The sequence below is a fragment of the Heptranchias perlo genome, unplaced genomic scaffold (assembly GCF_035084215.1).
Source record: "Heptranchias perlo isolate sHepPer1 unplaced genomic scaffold, sHepPer1.hap1 HAP1_SCAFFOLD_43, whole genome shotgun sequence".
Classification (NCBI taxonomy): Eukaryota; Metazoa; Chordata; class Chondrichthyes; order Hexanchiformes; family Hexanchidae; genus Heptranchias; species Heptranchias perlo.
Genome location: NW_027139442.1, coordinates 12,397,729 through 12,421,250, shown reverse-complemented (window position 1 = coordinate 12,421,250; position 23,522 = coordinate 12,397,729). Strand labels below are relative to the sequence as shown.

Sequence of the window (23,522 nt, the reverse complement as noted above, 5' to 3'; positions counted from 1 at the left end):
ACCCTGGTGAGATCGGTCACGTGGTGACCCTGGTGAGATCGGTCACGTGGTGACCCTGGTGAGATCGGTCACGTGGTGACCCTGGTGAGATCGGTCACGTGGTGACCCTGGTGAGATCGGTCACGTGGTACTTTTCCTCGGGAGTTGTGAGCCTCTGAAATGCATTGCTGACTTGTGTGCTGACTCTCTCCATGTCTAAGAGGGTGCTGGATGGGTCCTTGGCTGGAGCAGAGATCACATCATATAAAAGGTAAGCAGATTCACAGTTAATGTACATATGGTCAATGTGATCTCCTGGACTGGTTTCGATCGCCTGAGGGGGTCGGACCGGGATTCTTCAGATTTATTTTTTCCCTTATTGGCCTTGGGTTTAATTAAAAGGGACAATCACAGACGATTCTAAGAGGCCCTGCAGCTCACACAAGCTGTCCATTCGCTCCCATCTCTCAGAGAGATCAAGATTTGACACAAGCTATGCTTAAAACAAGCTGATTTATTTGCCATAATCGAGCCTAGTTCTAGGGGTTATTAATATCTCCAGTAACAAAGCACAGCTACCATAGTGAACATGGTTCAGTCCCGGATGTGATGACAGTAGCACAATCGAATCACTGCAGTTAAACATGAACACGCTGGTGTTTGAGCATGTATGATGAGCGTGTGAATCCCTTCCCACACACGGAACAATGAAACGGCTTCTCTCCAGTGTGGACCCGCTGATGCTTCAACAGGTTGCAAGGCTGAGCGAATCCCTTTCCACACACGGAGCAGATGAACGGCCTCTCCCCGGTGTGAACACGGCGATGAATTTCAAGCTGTGACGGGTAATCGAATCCCTTCCCACACACAGAGCAGGTGAACGGGAGCTCACCATTGTGAAGGCGGCGGTGTGTATTTAGGCTGGAAGAGTAAGTGAATCCCTTTCCACATACGGAGCAGATGAACGGCCGCTCTCCAGTGTGAACACGTTGGTGTGTCAGTAGGTTGGACGATTGAGTGAATCCCTTCCCACACACGCAGCAGGTGAACGGGAGCTCCCCAGTGTGAATGCGCCGATGAGTTTCCAGCTCAGAAGGATAATTGAATCCCTTCCCACAGTCACCACATTTATACGGTTGCTCCCTGGTGTGGTTACGCTCATGTCTCACAAGGTTGGATGACCGGCTAAAGATGCGCCCACATACAGAGCAAGTGTACGGTTTTTCACCAGTGTGAATACGCTGATGATTTTTCAAGTCATGGGAGTGGTTAAACCTCTTTCCACATTCAGAACATTTAAACGGCCTCTCCCCAGTGCGGCTGCACCCGTGGGTTTCCAGCTCAGAGGAGTGACTGAATCCCTGCCCACACACGGAGCAGGTGAAGGGGAGCTTCCCAGTGTGGCTGCACCCATGGGTTTTCAGCTGGGACGGGTGACTGAATCCCTGCCCACACACGGAGCAGGTGTTCGGTTTCTCAGTGCTCTCAATGCACTGATCTATGTTCAGATCCTGTAACTGGAGGAAGCTCTTTCCGTCCTCTGCACAGTGGAATACTTTCATTCCTTCAATATTCAAAGGCTGATGACATTCAGGTCCAGGTGAATCGAGGGATTGCGTCACATCTTGATAGAATATTTCATTTGAGTTTCCTGACTGCAAATCCTCAACCTCTAATACTCTGTAAAACATGATTGCAGAAATCATGCAGTGGAAGAAGGTAAGAATATAAAGCCTGGTGAAAAAAGGCCCATGAAGACCAATCCAACCACAGCCCATGGATGACTAGTCCATCAAGAACTTCTTACCCCACCCCTGTTGATTCTCAACTTCAGTTCTCGTCCTCCATGGCTTCACCTCTCCCTATCTCTGTAACCTCCTCCAGCCCGACAACCCTCCAACATCTCTGCACTCCGCCAAATCTGGCCACTTGCGCATCCCTGACTTTCATCACTCCATTGGCGGCCATGCCTTCAGATACCTAGGCCTGAGGGATTCCCTCCCCAAACCTCTCTCCTCCATTAAGGCGCTCCTTAAAATCTACCTCTTTGACCAAGCTTTTGGTCACCTGTCCTAATATCTCTATGACTAGGTGTCCAATTGTGTCTGATACCTCCTGTGAAGCACCTGGGGACGTGAAAAGCAGCTTGTTGTTGTTGAGGGCTGTTGCAAGCTATATTTCAGAATGGACCTCACCATTGGTCTATTCAAGGACTATCATTTCTCATTTGTCGTCCAGTGCTCTTCATTGCCCCCAGACACTTGTCCTGTCCAGCGCTAAAGACTGATCACCTCACTCCCTCCCCTCTCCCCCATTCACTCTCCTCCCCATTCCCCTCCTCTACCGTTCACTCTCCCCCTTCCCCATTCCCCTCGCTCACTCACCTGGCCCGCTGGTCTCCCTGCTTCTCCTTGAGCGGCTCCCGTTCCCTTGCTGCCTCTCCCCGGCCCGCCCCATTGACAGGAGGCGCTGTCCCGGTTGCCCCATCGATCGGGAGGCGTTTAGCGGCACACGAGCAATTCTCATAGAGATTCATAAGGAGATGCAGCAGCTCCACATCAGACACACTCAGACTACCCCGCAGGCGGGCCCAGCGGTCCCGGTCCCGGCTCTCCTCGGGGCCGCTCCCCATCCCAAACCACACAGGCTGGGCCGCTCCGCCCGACTCTTGACGGGAACGAGCCGCGAAAATCGACACCGCCAACGTCGCCATCTCAAGGGAGCCGAGCTGAGGAGCGTCCAATCACCGAGCGCTCTTGGTGCGCACGTGGGGCGGGGCCGAACTCCGGTCCAATCACCGAGCGCTCTTGGTGCACACGTGGGGCGGGGCCGAACTCCGGTCCAATCACCGAGCGCTCTTGGTGCACACGTGGGGCGGGGCTGAACACCGGTCCAATCAACGAGCGTTCTTGGTGCAGACGTGGGGCGGGGCTGATCTCTGGTCCAATCAAACAGCGCGCTTGATGCACACGTGGGACGAGGCCGAACTCAGGTCGAATCACTGAGCGCTCATCAACTCCCCGAACGAGGCCATTCGACCGGTTGTGCCGGTGCCGGCTCTTTGAAAGAGCCGTCCAATTAGACCCAGTCCCCATCGCCCTGTGAATTTATCCAATTAGACCCACTCCCCATCGCCCTGTGAATTTATCCAATTAGACCCAGTCCCCATCGCCCTGTGAATTTATCCAATTAGTCCCAGTCCCCATCGCCCTGTGAATTTATCCAATTAGTCCCAGTCCCCATCGCCCTGTGAATTTATCCAATTAGACCCACTCCCCATCGCCCTGTGAATTTATCCAATTAGTCCCACTCCCCATCGCCCTGTGAATTTATCCAATTAGACCCAGTCCCCATCGCCCTGTGAATTTACCCAATTAGACCCACTCCCCATCGCCCTGTGAATTTATCTAATTCGACCCACTCCCCATCGCCCTGTGAATTTATCTAATTCGACCCACTCCCCATCGCCCTGTGAATTTATCCAATTAGTCCCAGTCCCCATCGCCCTGTGAATTTATCCAATGAGACCCACTCCCCATCGCCCTGTCAATTTACCCAATTAGACCCACTCCCCATCGCCCTGTCAATTTACCCAATTAGACCCAGTCCCCATCGCCCTGTGAATTTACCCAATTAGACCCAGTCCCCATCGCCCTGTGAATTTACCCAATTAGACCCACTCCCCATCGCCCTGTGAATTTACCCAATGAGACCCACTCCCCATCGCCCTGTGAATTTACCCAATTAGACCCAGTCCCCATCGCCCTGTGAATTTATCCAATTAGACCCAGTCCCCATCACCCTGTGAATTTATCCAATTAGACCCAGTCCCCATCGCCCTGTGAATTTATCCAATTAGACCCAGTCCCCATCGCCCTGTGAATTTATCCAATTAGACCCAGTCCCCATCGCCCTGTGAATTTACCCAATTAGACCCACTCCCCATCGCCCTGTGAATTTATCCAATTAGACCCAGTCCCCATCGCCCTGTGAATTTATCCAATTAGACCCAGTCCCCATCGCCCTGTGAAATTAACCAATTAGACCCAGTCCCCATCGCCCTGTGAATTTATCCAATTAGACCCAGTCCCCATCGCCCTGTGAATTTAACCAATTAGACCCACTCCCCATCGCCCTGTGAATTTATCTAATTAGACCCAGTCCCCATCGCCCTGTGAATTTACCCAATTGGACCCACTCCCCATCGCCCTGTGAATTTACCCAATTGGACCCACTCCCCATCGCCCTGTGAATTTACCCAATTGGACCCATTCCCCATCGCCCTGTGAATTTATCTAATTCGACCCACTCCCCATCGCCCTGTGAATTTACCCAATTGGACCCAGTCCCCATCGCCCTGTGAATTTATCTAATTCGACCCACTCCCCATCGCCCTGTGAATTTACCCAATTGGACCCACTCCCCATCGCCCTGTGAATTTATCTAATTCGACCCACTCCCCATCGCCCTGTGAATTTACCCAATTGGACCCACTCCCCATCGCCCTGTGAATTTATCCAATTAGACCCACTCCCCATCGCCCTGTGAATTTATCCAATTAGACCCACTCCCCATCGCCCTGTGAATTTATCCAATTCGACCCACTCCCCATCGCCCTGTGAATTTATCCAATTAGACCCAGTCCCCATCGCCCTGTGAATTTATCCAATTAGACCCAGTCCCCATCGCCCTGTGAATTTATCCAATTAGACCCAGTCCCCATCGCCCTGTGAATTTATCCAATTAGACCCAGTCCCCATCGCCCTGTGAATTTATCCAATTGGACCCAGTCCCCATCGCCCTGTGGATTTATCTAATTGGACCCACTCCCCATTTTCATGTGAATTTATCCAATTAGACGCACTCCCCATCGCCCTGTGAATTTATCCAATTTGACCCAGTCGCCATCGCCCTGTGAATTTATCCAATTGGACCCAGTTCCCATCGCCCTGTGAATTAATCCAATTGGACCAACTTCCCATCGCCCTGTGAATTTATCCAATTAGACCCACTCCCCAACGCCATGTAAATTTATCCAATTAGACCCAGTCCCCATCGCCCTGTGAATTTATCCAATTGGACCCACTCCCCATCGCCCTGTGAATTTATCCAATTGGACCCAGTCCCCATCGCCCTGTGAATTTATCCAATTCGACCTAGTCCCCATCGCCCTGTGAATTAATCCAATTGGACCCGCTCCCCATCGCCCTGTGAATTTATCCAATTCGACCTTGTCCCCATCGCCCTGTGAATTAATCCAATTGGACCCAGTCCCCATCGCCCTGTGAATTTATCCAATTCGACCTAGTCCCCATCGCCCTGTGGATTTATCTAATTGGACCCACTCCCCATCGTCCTGTGGATTTATCTAATTGGACCCAGTACCCATCGCCCTGTGAATTTATCCAATTGGACCCATTCCCCATTTTCATGTGAATTTATCCAATTAGACGCACTCCCCATCGCCCTGTGAATTGATCCAATTTGACCGAGTCGCCATCGCCCTGTGAATTTATCCAATTGGACCCAGTCCCCATCGCCCTGTGAATTTATCCAATTGGACCCACTCCCCATTGCCCTGTGAATTTATCCAATTAGACCCAGTCCCCATCGCCCTGTGGATTTATCGAATTGGACCCACTCCCCATCGTCCTGTGGATTTATCTAATTGGACCCAGTACCCATCGCCCTGTGAATTTATCCAATTAGACCCAGTCCCCATCGCCCTGTGAATTTATCTAATTGGACCCAGTACCCATCGCCCTGTGAATTTACCCAATTAAACCCACTCCCCATCGCCCTGTGAATTTATCCAATTGGACCCACTCCCCATCGCCCTGTGAATTTATCCAATTGGACCCACTCCCCATCGCCCTGTGAATTTACCCAATTAGACCCAGTGCGCATTGCCATTTGTATTTATCCAATGAGACCCAGTCCCCATCGCCCTGTGAATTTATCCAATTAGACCCACTCCCCATCGCCCTGTGAATTTATCCAATTGGACCCACTCCCCATCGCCCTGTGAATTTACCCAATTAGACCCAGTGCGCATTGCCATTTGTATTTATCCAATGAGACCCACTCCCCATCGCCCTCTGAATTTATCCAATTGGACCCACTCCCCATTAACCTGTGAATTTATCCAATTCGACCCACTCCCCATCGCCCTGTGAATTTACCCAATTCGACCCACTCCCCATCGCCCTGTGAATTTACCCAATTGGACCCAATCCCCATCGCCCTGTGAATTTTTCCAATTGGATCCACTCCCCAACGCCATGTGAATTTATCCAATTAGACACACTCCCCATCGCCCTGTGAATTTGTCCAATTAGACCCATTCCCCATTTTCACGTGAATTTATCCAATTAGACCCAGTTCCCATCGCCCTGTGAATTTATCCAATTGGACCCACTCCCCATCGCCCTGTCAATTTATCCAATTAGACCCATTCCCCATTTTCACGTGAATTTATCCAATTAGACCCAGTTCCCATCACCCTATGAATTTATCCAATTGGACCCACTCCCCATTGCCCTGTTAATTTATCCAATTAGACACACTCCCCATCACCATGTGAATTTATCCAACGAGACCCATTCCCCATCACCCTGTGAATTTATCCAATTGGACCCACTCCCCATCGCCCTGTGAATTTATCCAATTGGACACAATCCCCATCGCCCTGTGAATTTATCCAATTGGACCCACTCCCCATCGCCCTGTGAATTTATCCAATTGGACACAATCCCCATCGCCATGTGAATTTATCCAACGAGACCCATTCCGCATCGCTGTGTGAATTTACCCAATTAGACGCATTCCCCATCGCCCTGTGAATTCATCCAATTAGACCCAGTCCCCATCGCCCTGTGAATTCAGCCAATTAGACCCATTCCCCATTTTCATGTGAATTTATCCAATTTGACCCAGTCGCCATCGCCCTTTGAATTTATCCAACTGGACCCAGTTCCCATCGCCCTGTGAATTAATCCAATTGGACCAACTTCCCATCGCACTGTGAATTTATCCAATTAGACCCAGTCCCCATTGCCATGTGAATTTATCCAATTCGACAAAGTCCCTATCGCCCTGTGAATTTATCCAATTAGACCCAGTCCCCATTGCCCTGTGAATTTATCCAATTGGACCCAGTCCCCATCGCCCTGTGAATTTATCCAATTAGACCCCCTTCCCATCGCCCTGTGAATTTACCCAATTCGACCCACTCTCCATCGCCCTGTGAATTTACCCAATTGAACCCACTCCCCATCGCCCTGTGAATTTATCCAGTTGGACCCAGTCCCCATCGCCCTGTGAATTTATCCAATTAGACCCCCTTCCCATCGCCCTGTGAATTTACCCAATTCGACCCACTCCCCAACGCCATGTGAATTTATCCAATTAGACACACTCCCCATCGCCCTGTGAATTTGTCCAATTAGACCCATTCCCCATTTTCACGTGAATTTATCCAATTAGACCCAGTTCCCATCGCCCTGTGAATTTATCCAATTGGACCCACTCCCCATCGCCCTGTGAATTTATCCAATTAGACCCATTCCCCATTTTCACGTGAATTTATCCAATTAGACCCAGTTCCCATCACCCTATGAATTTATCCAATTGGACCCACTCCCCATCGCCCTGTTAATTTATCCAATTAGACACACTCCCCATCACCATGTGAATTTATCCAACGAGACCCATTCCTCATCACCCTGTGAATTTATCCAATTGGACCCACTCCCCATCGCCCTGTGAATTTATCCAATTGGACACAATCCCCATCGCCATGTTAATTTATCCAACGAGACCCATTCCCCATCGCTGTGTGAATTTACCCAATGAGACGCATTCCCCATCGCCCTGTGAATTCATCCAATTAGACCCAGTCCCCATCGCCCTGTGAATTCAGCCAATTAGACCCATTCCCCATTTTCATGTGAATTTATCCAATTTGACCCAGTCGCCATCGCCCTGTGAATTTATCCAACTGGACCCAGTTCCCATCGCCCTGTGAATTAATCCAATTGGACCAACTTCCCATCGCACTGTGAATTTATCCAATTAGGCCCAGTCCCCATTGCCATGTGAATTTATCCAATTCGACAAAGTCCCTATCGCCCTGTGAATTTATCCAATTAGACCCAGTCCCCATTGCCCTGTGAATTTATCCAATTAGACCCACTCCCCATCGCCCTGTGAATTTATCCAGTTGGACCCAGTCCCCATCGCCCTGTGAATTTATCCAATTAGACCCCCTTCCCATCGCCCTGTGAATTTACCCAATTCGACCCACTCTCCATCGCCCTGTGAATTTACCCAATTAAACCCACTCCCCATCGCCCTGTGAATTTATCCAGTTGGACCCAGTCCCCATCGCCCTGTGAATTTATCCAATTAGACCCCCTTCCCATCGCCCTGTGAATTTACCCAATTAGACCCAATCCCCATCGCCCTGTGAATTTATCCAATTGGACCCAGTCCCCATCGCCCTGTGAATTTATCCAATTGGACCCAGTCCCCATCGCCCTGTGAATTTACCCAATTGGACCCAGTGCGCATCGCCCTGTGAATTTATCCAATTAGACCCACTCCCCATCACCCTGTGAATTTACCCAATTCGACCCACACCCCATCGCCCTGTGAATTTATCCAATTGGACCCAGTCCCCATCGCCCTGTGAATTTACCCAATTAGACCCATTGCGCATTGCCATGTGAATTTACCCAATTAGACCCACTCCCCGTCACCCTGTGAATTTACCCAATTAGACCCAGTCCCCATCGCCCTGTGAATTTATCCAATTCGACCCAGGCCCCATCGCCCTGTGAATTTATCCAATTCGACCCACTCCCCATCGCCCTGTGAATTTATCCAATTGGACCCACTCCCCATCGCCCTCTGAATTTATCCAATTGGAACCACTCCCTATCGCCCTGTTAATTTATCCAATTCGACCCAGTTCCCATCCCCCTGTGAATTCATCCAATTAGATCCAGTCCCCATCGCAGTGTGAATTTATCTAATTAGGCCCAGTCCCCATCGCCCTGTGAATTTACCCACTTCGTCCCAGTCCCCGTCGCCATGTTAATTTATCCAATTGGACCGAGTCCCCATCGCCCTGTGAATTTACCCAATTGGACCCAGTCCCCATCGCCCTGTGAATTTATCCAATTGGACCCAGTCCCCATCGCCCTGTGAATTTATCCAATTGGACCCACTCCCCATTGCCCTGTGAATTTATCCAATTAGTCCCAGTCCCCATCGCCCTGTGACGATATCCAGTCAGACCCACTCCCCAACGCCATGTAAATTTATCCAATTAGACCCAGTCGCCATCGCCCTGTGAATTTATCCAATTGGACCCACTCCCCATCGCCCTGTGAATTTATCCAATTGGACTCACTCCCCATCGCCCTGTGAATTTATCGAATTCGACCAAGACCCATCGCCCTGTGAATTTACCCAATTAGACCCAGTGCGCATTGCCATTTGTATTTATCCAATGAGACCCATTCCCCATCGCCCTGTGAATTTATCCAATTGGACCCAGTCCCCATCGCCCTGTGAATTTATCCAATTGGACCCACTCCCCATTGCCCTGTGAATTTATCCAATTCGTCCCAGTCCCCATCGCCCTGTGACTATATCCAGTCAGACCCACTCCCCAACGGCATGTAAATTTATCCAATTAGACCCAGTCCCCATCGCCCTGTGAATTTATCCAATTGGACCCACTCCCCATCGCCCTGTGAATTTACCCAATTAGACCCACTCCCCATCGCCCTGTGAATTTACCCAATTCGACCCACACCCCATCGCCCTGTGAATTTACCCAATTAGACACACTCCCCATCGCCCTGTGGATTTATCTAATTGGACCCACTCCCCATCGTCCTGTGGATTTATCTAATTGGACCCAGTACCCATCGCCCTGTGAATTTATCCAATTGGACCCATTCCCCATTTTCATGTGAATTTATCCAATTAGACGCACTCCCCATCGCCCTGTGAATTTATCCAATTTGACCGAGTCGCCATCGCCCTGTGAATTTATCCAATTGGACCCAGTCCCCATCGCCCTGTGAATTTATCCAATTGGACCCACTCCCCATTGCCCTGTGAATTTATCCAATTAGACCCAGTCCCCATTGCCCTGTGGATTTATCTAATTGGACCCACTCCCCATCGTCCTGTGGATTTATCTAATTGGACCCAGTACCCATCGCCCTGTGAATTTATCCAATTAGACCCAGTCCCCATCGCCCTGTTAATTTATCTAATTGGACCCAGTACCCATCGCCATGTGAATTTACCCAATTAAACCCACTCCCCATCGCCCTGTGAATTTATCCAATTGGACCCACTCCCCATCGCCCTGTGAATTTATCCAATTGGACCCACTTCCCATCGCCCTGTGAATTTACCCAATTAGACCCAGTGCGCATTGCCATTTGTATTTATCCAATGAGACCCAGTCCCCATCGCCCTGTGAATTTATCCAATTAGACCCACTCCCCATCGCCCTGTGAATTTATCCAATTGGACCCACTCCCCATCGCCCTGTGAATTTACCCAATTAGACCCAGTGCGCATTGCCATTTGTATTTATCCAATGAGACCCACTCCCCATCGCCCTGTGAATTTACCCAATTGGACTCACTCCCCATCGCCCTCTGAATTTATCCAATTGGACCCACTCCCCATTAACCTGTGAATTTACCCAATTAGACCCACTCCCCATCGCCCTGTGAATTTACCCAATTCGACCCACTCCCCATCGCCCTGTGAATTTACCCAATTGGACCCAATCCCCATCGCCCTGTGAATTTTTCCAATTGGATCCACTCCCCAACGCCATGTGAATTTATCCAATTAGACACACTCCCCATCGCCCTGTGAATTTGTCCAATTAGACCCATTCCCCATTTTCACGTGAATTTATCCAATTAGACCCAGTTCCCATCGCCCTGTGAATTTATCCAATTGGACCCACTCCCCATCGCCCTGTGAATTTATCCAATTAGACCCATTCCCCATTTTCCCGTGAATTTATCCAATTAGACCCAGTTCCCATCACCCTGTGAATTTATCCAATTGGACCCACTCCCCATCGCCCTGTTAATTTATCCAATTAGACACACTCCCCATCACATTGTGAATTTATCCAACGAGACCCATTCCCCATCACCCTGTGAATTTATCCAATTGGACCCACTCCCCATCGCCCTGTGAATTTATCCAATTGGACACAATCCCCATCGCCATGTGAATTTATCCAACGAGACCCATTCCCCATCGCTGTGTGAATTTACCCAATTAGACGCATTCCCCATCGCCCTGTGAATTCATCCAATTAGACCCAGTCCCCATCGCCCTGTGAATTCAGCCAATTAGACCCATTCCCCATTTTCATGTGAATTTATCCAATTTGACCCAGTCGCCATCGCCCTGTGAATTTATCCAACTGGACCCAGTTCCCATCGCCCTGTGAATTAATCCAATTGGTCCAACTTCCCATCGCACTGTGAATTTATCCAATTAGACCCAGTCCGCATTGCCATGTGAATTTATCCAATTCGACAAAGTCCCTATCGCCCTGTGAATTTATCCAATTAGACCCAGTCCCCATTGCCCTGTGAATTTATCCAATTGGACCCACTCCCCATCGCCCTGTGAATTTATCCAGTTGGACCCAGTCCCCATCGCCCTGTGAATTTATCCAATTAGACCCCCTTCCCATCGCCCTGTGAATTTACCCAATTAGACCCACTCCCCATCGCCCTGTGAATTTACCCAATTAAACCCACTCCCCATCGCCCTGTGAATTTATCCAGTTGGACCCAGTCCCCATCGCCCTGTGAATTTATCCAATTAGACCCACTTCCCATCGCCCTGTGAATTTACCCAATTCGACCCACTCCCCAACGCCATGTGAATTTATCCAATTAGACACACTCCCCATCGCCCTGTGAATTTGTCCAATTAGACCCATTCCCCATTTTCACGTGAATTTATCCAATTAGACCCAGTTCCCATCGCCCTGTGAATTTATCCAATTGGACCCACTCCCCATCGCCCTGTGAATTTATCCAATTAGACCCATTCCCCATTTTCATGTGAATTTATCCAATTAGACCCAGTTCCCATCACCCTATGAATTTATCCAATTGGACCCACTCCCCATCGCCCTGTTAATTTATCCAATTAGACACACTCCCCATCACCATGTGAATTTATCCAACGAGACCCATTCCCCATCACCCTGTGAATTTATCCAATTGGACCCACTCCCCATCGCCCTGTGAATTTATCCAATTGGACACAATCCCCATCGCCATGTGAATTTATCCAACGAGACCCATTCCCCATCGCCCTGTGAATTTATCCAATTAAACCCACTCCCCATCGCCCTGTGAATTTATCCAATTGGACCCACTCCCCATCGCCCTGTGAATTTATCCAATTGGACCCACTTCCCATCGCCCTGTGAATTTACCCAATTAGACCCAGTGCGCATTGCCATTTGTATTTATCCAATGAGACCCAGTCCCCATCGCCCTGTGAATTTATCCAATTAGACCCACTCCCCATCGCCCTGTGAATTTATCCAATTGGACCCACTCCCCATCGCCCTGTGAATTTACCCAATTAGACCCAGTGCGCATTGCCATTTGTATTTATCCAATGAGACCCACTCCCCATCGCCCTGTGAATTTACCCAATTGGACTCACTCCCCATCGCCCTCTGAATTTATCCAATTGGACCCACTCCCCATTAACCTGTGAATTTACCCAATTAGACCCACTCCCCATCGCCCTGTGAATTTACCCAATTCGACCCACTCCCCATCGCCCTGTGAATTTACCCAATTGGACCCAATCCCCATCGCCCTGTGAATTTTTCCAATTGGATCCACTCCCCAACGCCATGTGAATTTATCCAATTAGACACACTCCCCATCGCCCTGTGAATTTGTCCAATTAGACCCATTCCCCATTTTCACGTGAATTTATCCAATTAGACCCAGTTCCCATCGCCCTGTGAATTTATCCAATTGGACCCACTCCCCATCGCCCTGTGAATTTATCCAATTAGACCCATTCCCCATTTTCCCGTGAATTTATCCAATTAGACCCAGTTCCCATCACCCTGTGAATTTATCCAATTGGACCCACTCCCCATCGCCCTGTTAATTTATCCAATTAGACACACTCCCCATCACATTGTGAATTTATCCAACGAGACCCATTCCCCATCACCCTGTGAATTTATCCAATTGGACCCACTCCCCATCGCCCTGTGAATTTATCCAATTGGACACAATCCCCATCGCCATGTGAATTTATCCAACGAGACCCATTCCCCATCGCTGTGTGAATTTACCCAATTAGACGCATTCCCCATCGCCCTGTGAATTCATCCAATTAGACCCAGTCCCCATCGCCCTGTGAATTCAGCCAATTAGACCCATTCCCCATTTTCATGTGAATTTATCCAATTTGACCCAGTCGCCATCGCCCTGTGAATTTATCCAACTGGACCCAGTTCCCATCGCCCTGTGAATTAATCCAATTGGTCCAACTTCCCATCGCACTGTGAATTTATCCAATTAGACCCAGTCCGCATTGCCATGTGAATTTATCCAATTCGACAAAGTCCCTATCGCCCTGTGAATTTATCCAATTAGACCCAGTCCCCATTGCCCTGTGAATTTATCCAATTGGACCCACTCCCCATCGCCCTGTGAATTTATCCAGTTGGACCCAGTCCCCATCGCCCTGTGAATTTACCCAATTAGACCCACTCCCCATCGCCCTGTGAATTTACCCAATTAAACCCACTCCCCATCGCCCTGTGAATTTATCCAGTTGGACCCAGTCCCCATCGCCCTGTGAATTTATCCAATTAGACCCCCTTCCCATCGCCCTGTGAATTTACCCAATTCGACCCACTCCCCAACGCCATGTGAATTTATCCAATTAGACACACTCCCCATCGCCCTGTGAATTTGTCCAATTAGACCCATTCCCCATTTTCACGTGAATTTATCCAATTAGACCCAGTTCCCATCGCCCTGTGAATTTATCCAATTGGACCCACTCCCCATCGCCCTGTGAATTTATCCAATTAGACCCATTCCCCATTTTCATGTGAATTTATCCAATTAGACCCAGTTCCCATCACCCTATGAATTTATCCAATTGGACCCACTCCCCATCGCCCTGTTAATTTATCCAATTAGACACACTCCCCATCACCATGTGAATTTATCCAACGAGACCCATTCCCCATCACCCTGTGAATTTATCCAATTGGACCCACTCCCCATCGCCCTGTGAATTTATCCAATTGGACACAATCCCCATCGCCATGTGAATTTATCCAACGAGACCCATTCCCCATCGCTGTGTGAATTTACCCAATTAGACGCATTCCCCATCGCCCTGTGAATTCATCCAATTAGGCCCAGTCCCCATCGCCCTGTGAATTCAGCCAATTAGACCCATTCCCCATTTTCATGTGAATTTATCCAATTTGACCCAGTCGCCATCGCCCTGTGAATTTATCCAACTGGACCCAGTTCCCATCGCCCTGTGAATTAATCCAATTGGACCAACTTCCCATCGCACTGTGAATTTATCCAATTAGGCCCAGTCCCCATTGCCATGTGAATTTATCCAATTCGACAAAGTCCCTATCGCCCTGTGAATTTATCCAATTAGACCCAGTCCCCATTGCCCTGTGAATTTATCCAATTAGACCCACTCCCCATCGCCCTGTGAATTTATCCATTTGGACCCAGTCCCCATCGCCCTGTGAATTTATCCAATTAGACCCCCTTCCCATCGCCCTGTGAATTTACCCAATTCGACCCACTCTCCATCGCCCTGTGAATTTACCTAATTAAACCCACTCCCCATCGCCCTGTGAATTTATCCAGTTGGACCCAGTCCCCATCGCCCTGTGAATTTATCCAATTAGACCCCCTTCCCATCGCCCTGTGAATTTACCCAATTCGACCCACTCCCCATCGCCCTGTGAATTTATCCCATTCGACCCAGTCCCCATCGCCCTGTGAATTTATCCAGTTGGACCCAGTCCCCATCGCCCTGTGAATTTATCCAGTTGGACCCAGTCCCCATCGCCCTGTGAATTTATCCAATTAGACCCAGTCCCCATCATCGTGTGAATTTATCTAATTAGGCCCAGTCCCCATCGCCCTGTGAATTTATCCAATTAGGCCCAGTCCCCATCGCCCTGTGAATTTACCCACTTCGTCCCAGTCCCCGTCGCCATGTTAATTTATCCAATTGGACCCAGTCCCCATCGCCCTGTGAATTTACCCAATTGGACCCAGTCCCCATCGCCCTGTGAATTTATCCAATTAGACCCAGTCCCCATCGCCGTGTGAATTTATCCAATTAGTCCCAGTCCCCATCGCCCTGTGACTATATCCAGTCAGACCCACTCCCCAACGCCATGTAAATTGATCCAATTAGACCCAGTCCCCATCGCCCTGTGAATTTATCCAATTGGACCCACTCCCCATCGCCCTGTGAATTTATCCAATTGGACCCACTCCCCATCGCCCTGTGAATTTATCCAATTCGACCTAGTCCCCATCGCCCTGTGAATTTATCCAATTGGACCCAGTCCCCATCGCCCTGTGAATTTACCAATTAGATCCAGTGCGCAATGCCATTTGTATTTATCCAATGAGACCCATTCCCTATCGCCCTGTGAATTTATCCAATTAGACCCTGTCCCCATCGCCCTGTGAATTTACCCACTTTGTCCCAGTCCCCGTCGCCATTTTAATTTATCCAATTAGACCCAGTCCCCATCGCCCTGTGGATTTATCTAATTGGACCCACTCCCCATCGTCCCGTGGATTTATCTAATTGGACCCAGTCCCCATCGCCCTGTGAATTTATCCAATTGGACCCATTCCCCATTTTCATGTGAATTTATCCAATTAGATGCACTCCCCATCGCCCTGTGAATTTATCCAATTTGACCCAGTCGCCATCGCCCTGTGAATTTATCCAATTGGACCCAGTCCCCATTGCCCTGTGAATTTATCCAATTGGACCCACTCCCCATTGCCCTGTGAATTTATCCAATTAGACCCACTCCCCATCGCCCTGTGACTATATCCAGTCAGACCCACTCCCCAACGCCATGTAAATTTATCCAATTAGACCCAGTCCCCATCGCCCTGTGAATTTATCCAATTGGACCCACTCCCCATCGCCCTGTGAATTTATCCAATTGGACCCACTCCCCATCGCCCTGTGAATTTATCCAATTCGACCGAGTCCCCATCGCCCTGTGAATTTATCCAATTAGATCCAGTCCCCATCGCCCTGTGAATTAATCCAATTGGACTCACTCCCCATCGCCCTGTGAATTTATCCAATTGGACCCAGTCCCCATCGCCATGTGAATTTACCCAATTGGACCCAGTCCCCATCGCCCTGTGAATTTATCCAATTAGACCCAGTGCGCATTGCCTTTTGAATTTATCCAATTAGACCCAGTCCCCATCGCCCTGTGAATTTATCCAATTGGACCCACTCCCCATCGCCCTGTGAATTTATCCAATTGGACCCACTCCCCATCGCCCTGTGAATTTATCCAATTCGACCGAGTCCCCATCGCCCTGTGAATTTATCCAATTAGATCCAGTCCCCATCGCCCTGTGAATTAATCCAATTGGACTCACTCCCCATCGCCCTGTGAATTTATCCAATTGGACCCAGTCCCCATCGCCATGTGAATTCACCCAATTGGACCCAGTCCCCATCGCCCTGTGAATTTACCCAATTAGACCCAGTGCGCATTGCCATTTGTATTTATCGAATGAGACCCCAGTCCCCATCGCCCTGTGAATTTATCCAATTGGACCCACTCCCCATCGCCCTGTGAATTTATCCAATTGGACCCACTCCCCATCACCCTCTGAATTTATCCAATTGGACCCAATCCCCATTAACCTGTGAATTTATCCAATTGGACTCACTCCCCATCGCCCTCTGAATTTATCCAATTGGACCCACTCCCCATTAACCTGTGAATTTATCCAATTGGACCCACTCCCCATCGCCCTGTGAATTTATCCAATTGGACCCACTCCCCATCGCCCTGTGAATTTATCCAATTGGACCCAGTCCCCATCGCCCTATGAATTTATCCAAATGGACCCAGTCCCCATCGCCCTGTGAATGTACCCAATTAGACCCAGTGCGCATTGCCATTTGTATTTATCCAATTAGACCCAGTCCCCATCGCCATGTGAATTTACCCAATTAGACCCACTCCCCATCGCCCTGTGAATTTCCCCAATTAGACACACTCACCATCGCCCTGTGAATTTATCCAATTCGACCCAGTCCCCATCGCCCTGTGAATTTACCCACTTCGTCCCAGTCCCAGTCGCCATGTTAATTTATCCAATTAGACCCAGTCCCCATCGCCCTGTGAATTTATCCAATTAGACCCAGTCCCCATCGCCCTGTGGATTTATCTAATTGGACCCACTCCCCATCGTCCTGTGGATTTATCCAATTGGACCCATTCCCCATTTTCATGTGAATTTATCCAATTCGACGCACTCCCCATCGCCGTGTGAATTGATCCAATTTGACCCAGTCGCCATCGCCCTGTGAATTTATCCAATTGGACCCAGTCCCCATCACCCTGTGAATTTATCCAATTGGACCCACTCCCCATTGCCCTGTGAATTTATCCAATTAGACCCACTCCCCATCGCCCTGTGACAAAATCCAGTCAGACCCACTCCCCAACGCCATGTAAATTTATCCAATTAGACCCAGTCCCCATCGCCCTGTGAATTTATCCAATTGGACCCACTCCCCATCGCCCTGTGAATTTATCCAATTGGACCCACTCCCCATCGCCCTGTGAATTTATCCAATTCGACCGAGTCCCCATCGCCCTGTGAATTTATCCAATTAGATCCAGTCCCCATTGCCCTGTGAATTAATCTAATTGGACTCACTCCCCATCGCCCTGTGAATTTATCCAATTGGACCCAGTCCCCATCGCCCTGTGAATTTACCCAATCAGACCCAGTGTGAATTGCCATTTGTATTGATCCAATGAGACCCACTCCCCATCGCCCTGTGAATTTATCCAATTGGACCCACTCCCCATCGCCCTGTGAATTTATCCAATTCGACCCACTCCCCATCGCCCTGTGAATTTACCCAATTAGACCCACTCCCCATCGCCCTCTGAATTTACCCAATTCGACCCACTCCCCATCGCCCTGTGAATTTACCCAATTGGACCCAATCCCCATCGCCCTGTGAATTTACCCAATTAGACCCACTCCCCATCGCCCTGTGAATTTATCCAATTAGACCCATTCCCCATCGCCCTGTGAATTTCTCCAATTAGACCCATTCCCCATTTTCACGTGAATTTATCCAATTAGACCCAGTTCCCATCACCCTGTGAATTTATCCAATTGGACCCACTCCCCATCGCCCTGTTAATTTATCCAATTAGACACACTCCCCATCGCCATGTGAATTTATCCAACGAGACCCATTCCCCATCGCTGTGTGAATTTACCCAATTAGACCCAGTCCCCATCGCCCTGTGAATTCAGCCAATTAGACCCACTCCCCAACGCCTTGTGAATTTATCCAATTAGTCCCATTCCCCATTTTCATGTGAATTTATCCAATTTGACCCAGTCGCGATCGCCCTGTGAATTTATCCAACTGGACCCATTCCCCATCGCTGTGTGAATTTACCCAATTAGACGCATTCCCCATCGCCCTGTGAATTAATCGAATTCGACCAAGACCCATCGCCCTGTGAATTTACCCAATTAGACCCAGTGCGCATTGCCATTTGTATTTATCCAATGAGACCCATTCCCCATCGCCCTGTGAATTTATCCAATTGGACCCAGTCCCCATCGCCCTGTGAATTTATCCAATTGGACCCACTCCCCATTGCCCTGTGAATTTATCCAATTCGTCCCAGTCCCCATCGCCCTGTGACTATATCCAGTCAGACCCACTCCCCAACGGCATGTAAATTTATCCAATTAGACCCAGTCCCCATCGCCCTGTGAATTTATCCAATTGGACCCACTCCCCATCGCCCTGTGAATTTACCCAATTAGACCCACTCCCCATCGCCCTGTGAATTTACCCAATTCGACCCACACCCCATCGCCCTGTGAATTTATCCAATTAGACACACTCCCCATCGCCATGTGAATTTATCCAACGAGACCCATTCCCCATCGCTGTGTGAATTTACCCAATTAGACCCAGTCCCCATCGCCCTGTGAATTCAGCCAATTAGACCCACTCCCCAACGCCTTGTGAATTTATCCAATTAGTCCCATTCCCCATTTTCATGTGAATTTATCCAATTTGACCCAGTCGCGATCGCCCTGTGAATTTATCCAACTGGACCCATTCCCCATCGCTGTGTGAATTTACCCAATTAGACGCATTCCCCATCGCCCTGTGAATTTATCCAATTCGACCCACTCCCCATCGCCCTGTGAATTTATCCAATTGGACCCACTCCCCATCGCCCTGTGAATTTACCCAATTAGACCCAGTGCGCATTGCCATTTGTATTTATCCAATGAGACCCACTCCCCATCGCCCTGTGAATTTACCCAATTGGACTCACTCCCCATCGCCCTCTGAATTTATCCAATTGGACCCACTCCCCATTAACCTGTGAATTTACCCAATTAGACCCACTCCCCATCGCCCTGTGAATTTACCCAATTCGACCCACTCCCCATCGCCCTGTGAATTTACCCAATTGGACCCAATCCCCATCGCCCTGTGAATTTTTCCAATTGGATCCACTCCCCAACGCCATGTGAATTTATCCAATTAGACACACTCCCCATCGCCCTGTGAATTTGTCCAATTAGACCCATTCCCCATTTTCACGTGAATTTATCCAATTAGACCCAGTTCCCATCACCCTGTGAATTTATCCAATTGGACCCACTCCCCATCGCCCTGTTAATTTATCCAATTAGACACACTCCCCATCGCCATGTGAATTTATCCAACGAGACCCATTCCCCATCGCTGTGTGAATTTACCCAATTAGACCCAGTCCCCATCGCCCTGTGAATTCAGCCAATTAGACCCACTCCCCAACGCCTTGTGAATTTATCCAATTCGTCCCATTCCCCATTTTCATGTGAATTTATCCAATTTGACCCAGTCGCGATCGCCCTGTGAATTTATCCAACTGGACCCATTCCCCATCGCTGTGTGAATTTACCCAATTAGACGCATTCCCCATCGCCCTGTGAATTAATCGAATTCGACCAAGACCCATCGCCCTGTGAATTTACCCAATTAGACCCAGTGCGCATTGCCATTTGTATTTATCCAATGAGACCCATTCCCCATCGCCCTGTGAATTTACCCAATTCGACCCACACCCCATCGCCCTGTGAATTTACCCAATTAGACACACTCCCCATCGCCCTGTGGATTTATCTAATTGGACCCACTCCCCATCGCCCTGTGAATTTACCCAATTAGACCCACTCCCCATCGCCCTGTGAATTTACCCAATTCGACCCACACCCCATCGCCCTGTGAATTTACCCAATTAGACACACTCCCCATCGCCCTGTGGATTTATCTAATTGGACCCACTCCCCATCGTCCTGTGGATTTATCTAATTGGACCCAGTACCCATCGCCCTGTGAATTTATCCAATTGGACCCATTCCCCATTTTCATGTGAATTTATCCAATTAGACGCACTCCCCATCGCCCTGTGAATTTATCCAATTTGACCGAGTCGCCATCGCCCTGTGAATTTATCCAATTGGACCCAGTCCCCATCGCCCTGTGAATTTATCCAATTGGACCCACTCCCCATTGCCCTGTGAATTTATCCAATTAGACCCAGTGCCCATTGCCCTGTGGATTTATCTAATTGGACCCACTCCCCATCGTCCTGTGGATTTATCTAATTGGACCCAGTACCCATCGCCCTGTGAATTTATCCAATTAGACCCAGTCCCCATCGCCCTGTTAATTTATCTAATTGGACCCAGTACCCATCGCCATGTGAATTTACCCAATTAAACCCACTCCCCATCGCCCTGTGAATTTATCCAATTGGACCCACTCCCCATCGCCCTGTGAATTTATCCAATTGGACCCACTTCCCATCGCCCTGTGAATTTACCCAATTAGACCCAGTGCGCATTGCCATTTGTATTTATCCAATGAGACCCAGTCCCCATCGCCCTGTGAATTTATCCAATTAGACCCACTCCCCATCGCCCTGTGAATTTATCCAATTGGACCCACTCCCCATCGCCCTGTGAATTTACCCAATTAGACCCAGTGCGCATTGCCATTTGTATTTATCCAATGAGACCCACTCCCCATCGCCCTGTGAATTTACCCAATTGGACTCACTCCCCATCGCCCTCTGAATTTATCCAATTGGACCCACTCCCCATTAACCTGTGAATTTACCCAATTAGACCCACTCCCCATCGCCCTGTGAATTTACCCAATTCGACCCACTCCCCATCGCCCTGTGAATTTACCCAATTGGACCCAATCCCCATCGCCCTGTGAATTTTTCCAATTGGATCCACTCCCCAACGCCATGTGAATTTATCCAATTAGACACACTCCCCATCGCCCTGTGAATTTGTCCAATTAGACCCATTCCCCATTTTCACGTGAATTTATCCAATTAGACCCAGTTCCCATCGCCCTGTGAATTTATCCAATTGGACCCACTCCCCATCGCCCTGTGAATTTATCCAATTAGACCCATTCCCCATTTTCCCGTGAATTTATCCAATTAGACCCAGTTCCCATCACCCTGTGAATTTATCCAATTGGACCCACTCCCCATCGCCCTGTTAATTTATCCAATTAGACACACTCCCCATCACCATGTGAATTTATCCAACGAGACCCATTCCCCATCACCCTGTGAATTTATCCAATTGGACCCACTCCCCATCGCCCTGTGAATTTATCCAATTGGACACAATCCCCATCGCCATGTGAATTTATCCAACGAGACCCATTCCCCATCGCTGTGTGAATTTACCCAATTAGACGCATTCCCCATCGCCCTGTGAATTCATCCAATTAGACCCAGTCCCCATCGCCCTGTGAATTCAGCCAATTAGACCCATTCCCCATTTTCATGTGAATTTATCCAATTTGACCCAGTCGCCATCGCCCTGTGAATTTATCCAACTGGACCCAGTTCCCATCGCCCTGTGAATTAATCCAATTGGTCCAACTTCCCATCGCACTGTGAATTTATCCAATTAGACCCAGTCCGCATTGCCATGTGAATTTATCCAATTCGACAAAGTCCCTATCGCCCTGTGAATTTATCCAATTAGACCCAGTCCCCATTGCCCTGTGAATTTATCCAATTGGACCCACTCCCCATCGCCCTGTGAATTTATCCAGTTGGACCCAGTCCCCATCGCCCTGTGAATTTATCCAATTAGACCCCCTTCCCATCGCCCTGTGAATTTACCCAATTCGACCCACTCTCCATCGCCCTGTGAATTTACCCAATTAAACCCACTCCCCATCGCCCTGTGAATTTATCCAGTTGGACCCAGTCCCCATCGCCCTGTGAATTTATCCAATTAGACCCCCTTCCCATCGCCCTGTGAATTTACCCAATTCGACCCACTCCCCAACGCCATGTGAATTTATCCAATTAGACACACTCCCCATCGCCCTGTGAATTTGTCCAATTAGACCCATTCCCCATTTTCACGTGAATTTATCCAATTAGACCCAGTTCCCATCGCCCTGTGAATTTATCCAATTGGACCCACTCCCCATCGCCCTGTGAATTTATCCAATTAGACCCATTCCCCATTTTCATGTGAATTTATCCAATTAGACCCAGTTCCCATCACCCTATGAATTTATCCAATTGGACCCACTCCCCATCGCCCTGTTAATTTATCCAATTAGACACACTCCCCATCACCATGTGAATTTATCCAACGAGACCCATTCCCCATCACCCTGTGAATTTATCCAATTGGACCCACTCCCCATCGCCCTGTGAATTTATCCAATTGGACACAATCCCCATCGCCATGTGAATTTATCCAACGAGACCCATTCCCCATCGCTGTGTGAATTTACCCAATTAGACGCATTCCCCATCGCCCTGTGAATTCATCCAATTAGGCCCAGTCCCCATCGCCCTGTGAATTCAGCCAATTAGACCCATTCCCCATTTTCATGTGAATTTATCCAATTTGACCCAGTCGCCATCGCCCTGTGAATTTATCCAACTGGACCCAGTTCCCATCGCCCTGTGAATTAATCCAATTGGAGCAACTTCCCATCGCACTGTGAATTTATCCAATTAGGCCCAGTCCCCATTGCCATGTGAATTTATCCAATTCGACAAAGTCCCTATCGCCCTGTGAATTTATCCAATTAGACCCAGTCCCCATTGCCCTGTGAATTTATCCAATTAGACC

At 48.9% G+C, this 23,522-nt stretch overlaps 1 protein-coding gene across 1 annotated transcript in view; it reads right to left on the bottom strand.

Annotated features, from left to right (window-relative positions):
- Positions 1-490: 490 nt before the first annotated feature.
- Positions 491-23,522, bottom strand: part of LOC137312612 (zinc finger protein 585A-like) — a 61,172-nt gene continuing 38,140 nt past the window's right edge. Inside the window, exons 4-5 of the mRNA XM_067979136.1 lie at positions 2,364-2,707; positions 491-1,659 (exon numbers count right to left, since the gene is read on the bottom strand). Coding sequence (XP_067835237.1) covers positions 618-1,659; positions 2,364-2,707 — 1,386 coding nt within the window. The 3' untranslated portion in view covers positions 491-617. The remainder of the gene's footprint in view (positions 1,660-2,363; positions 2,708-23,522) is intronic.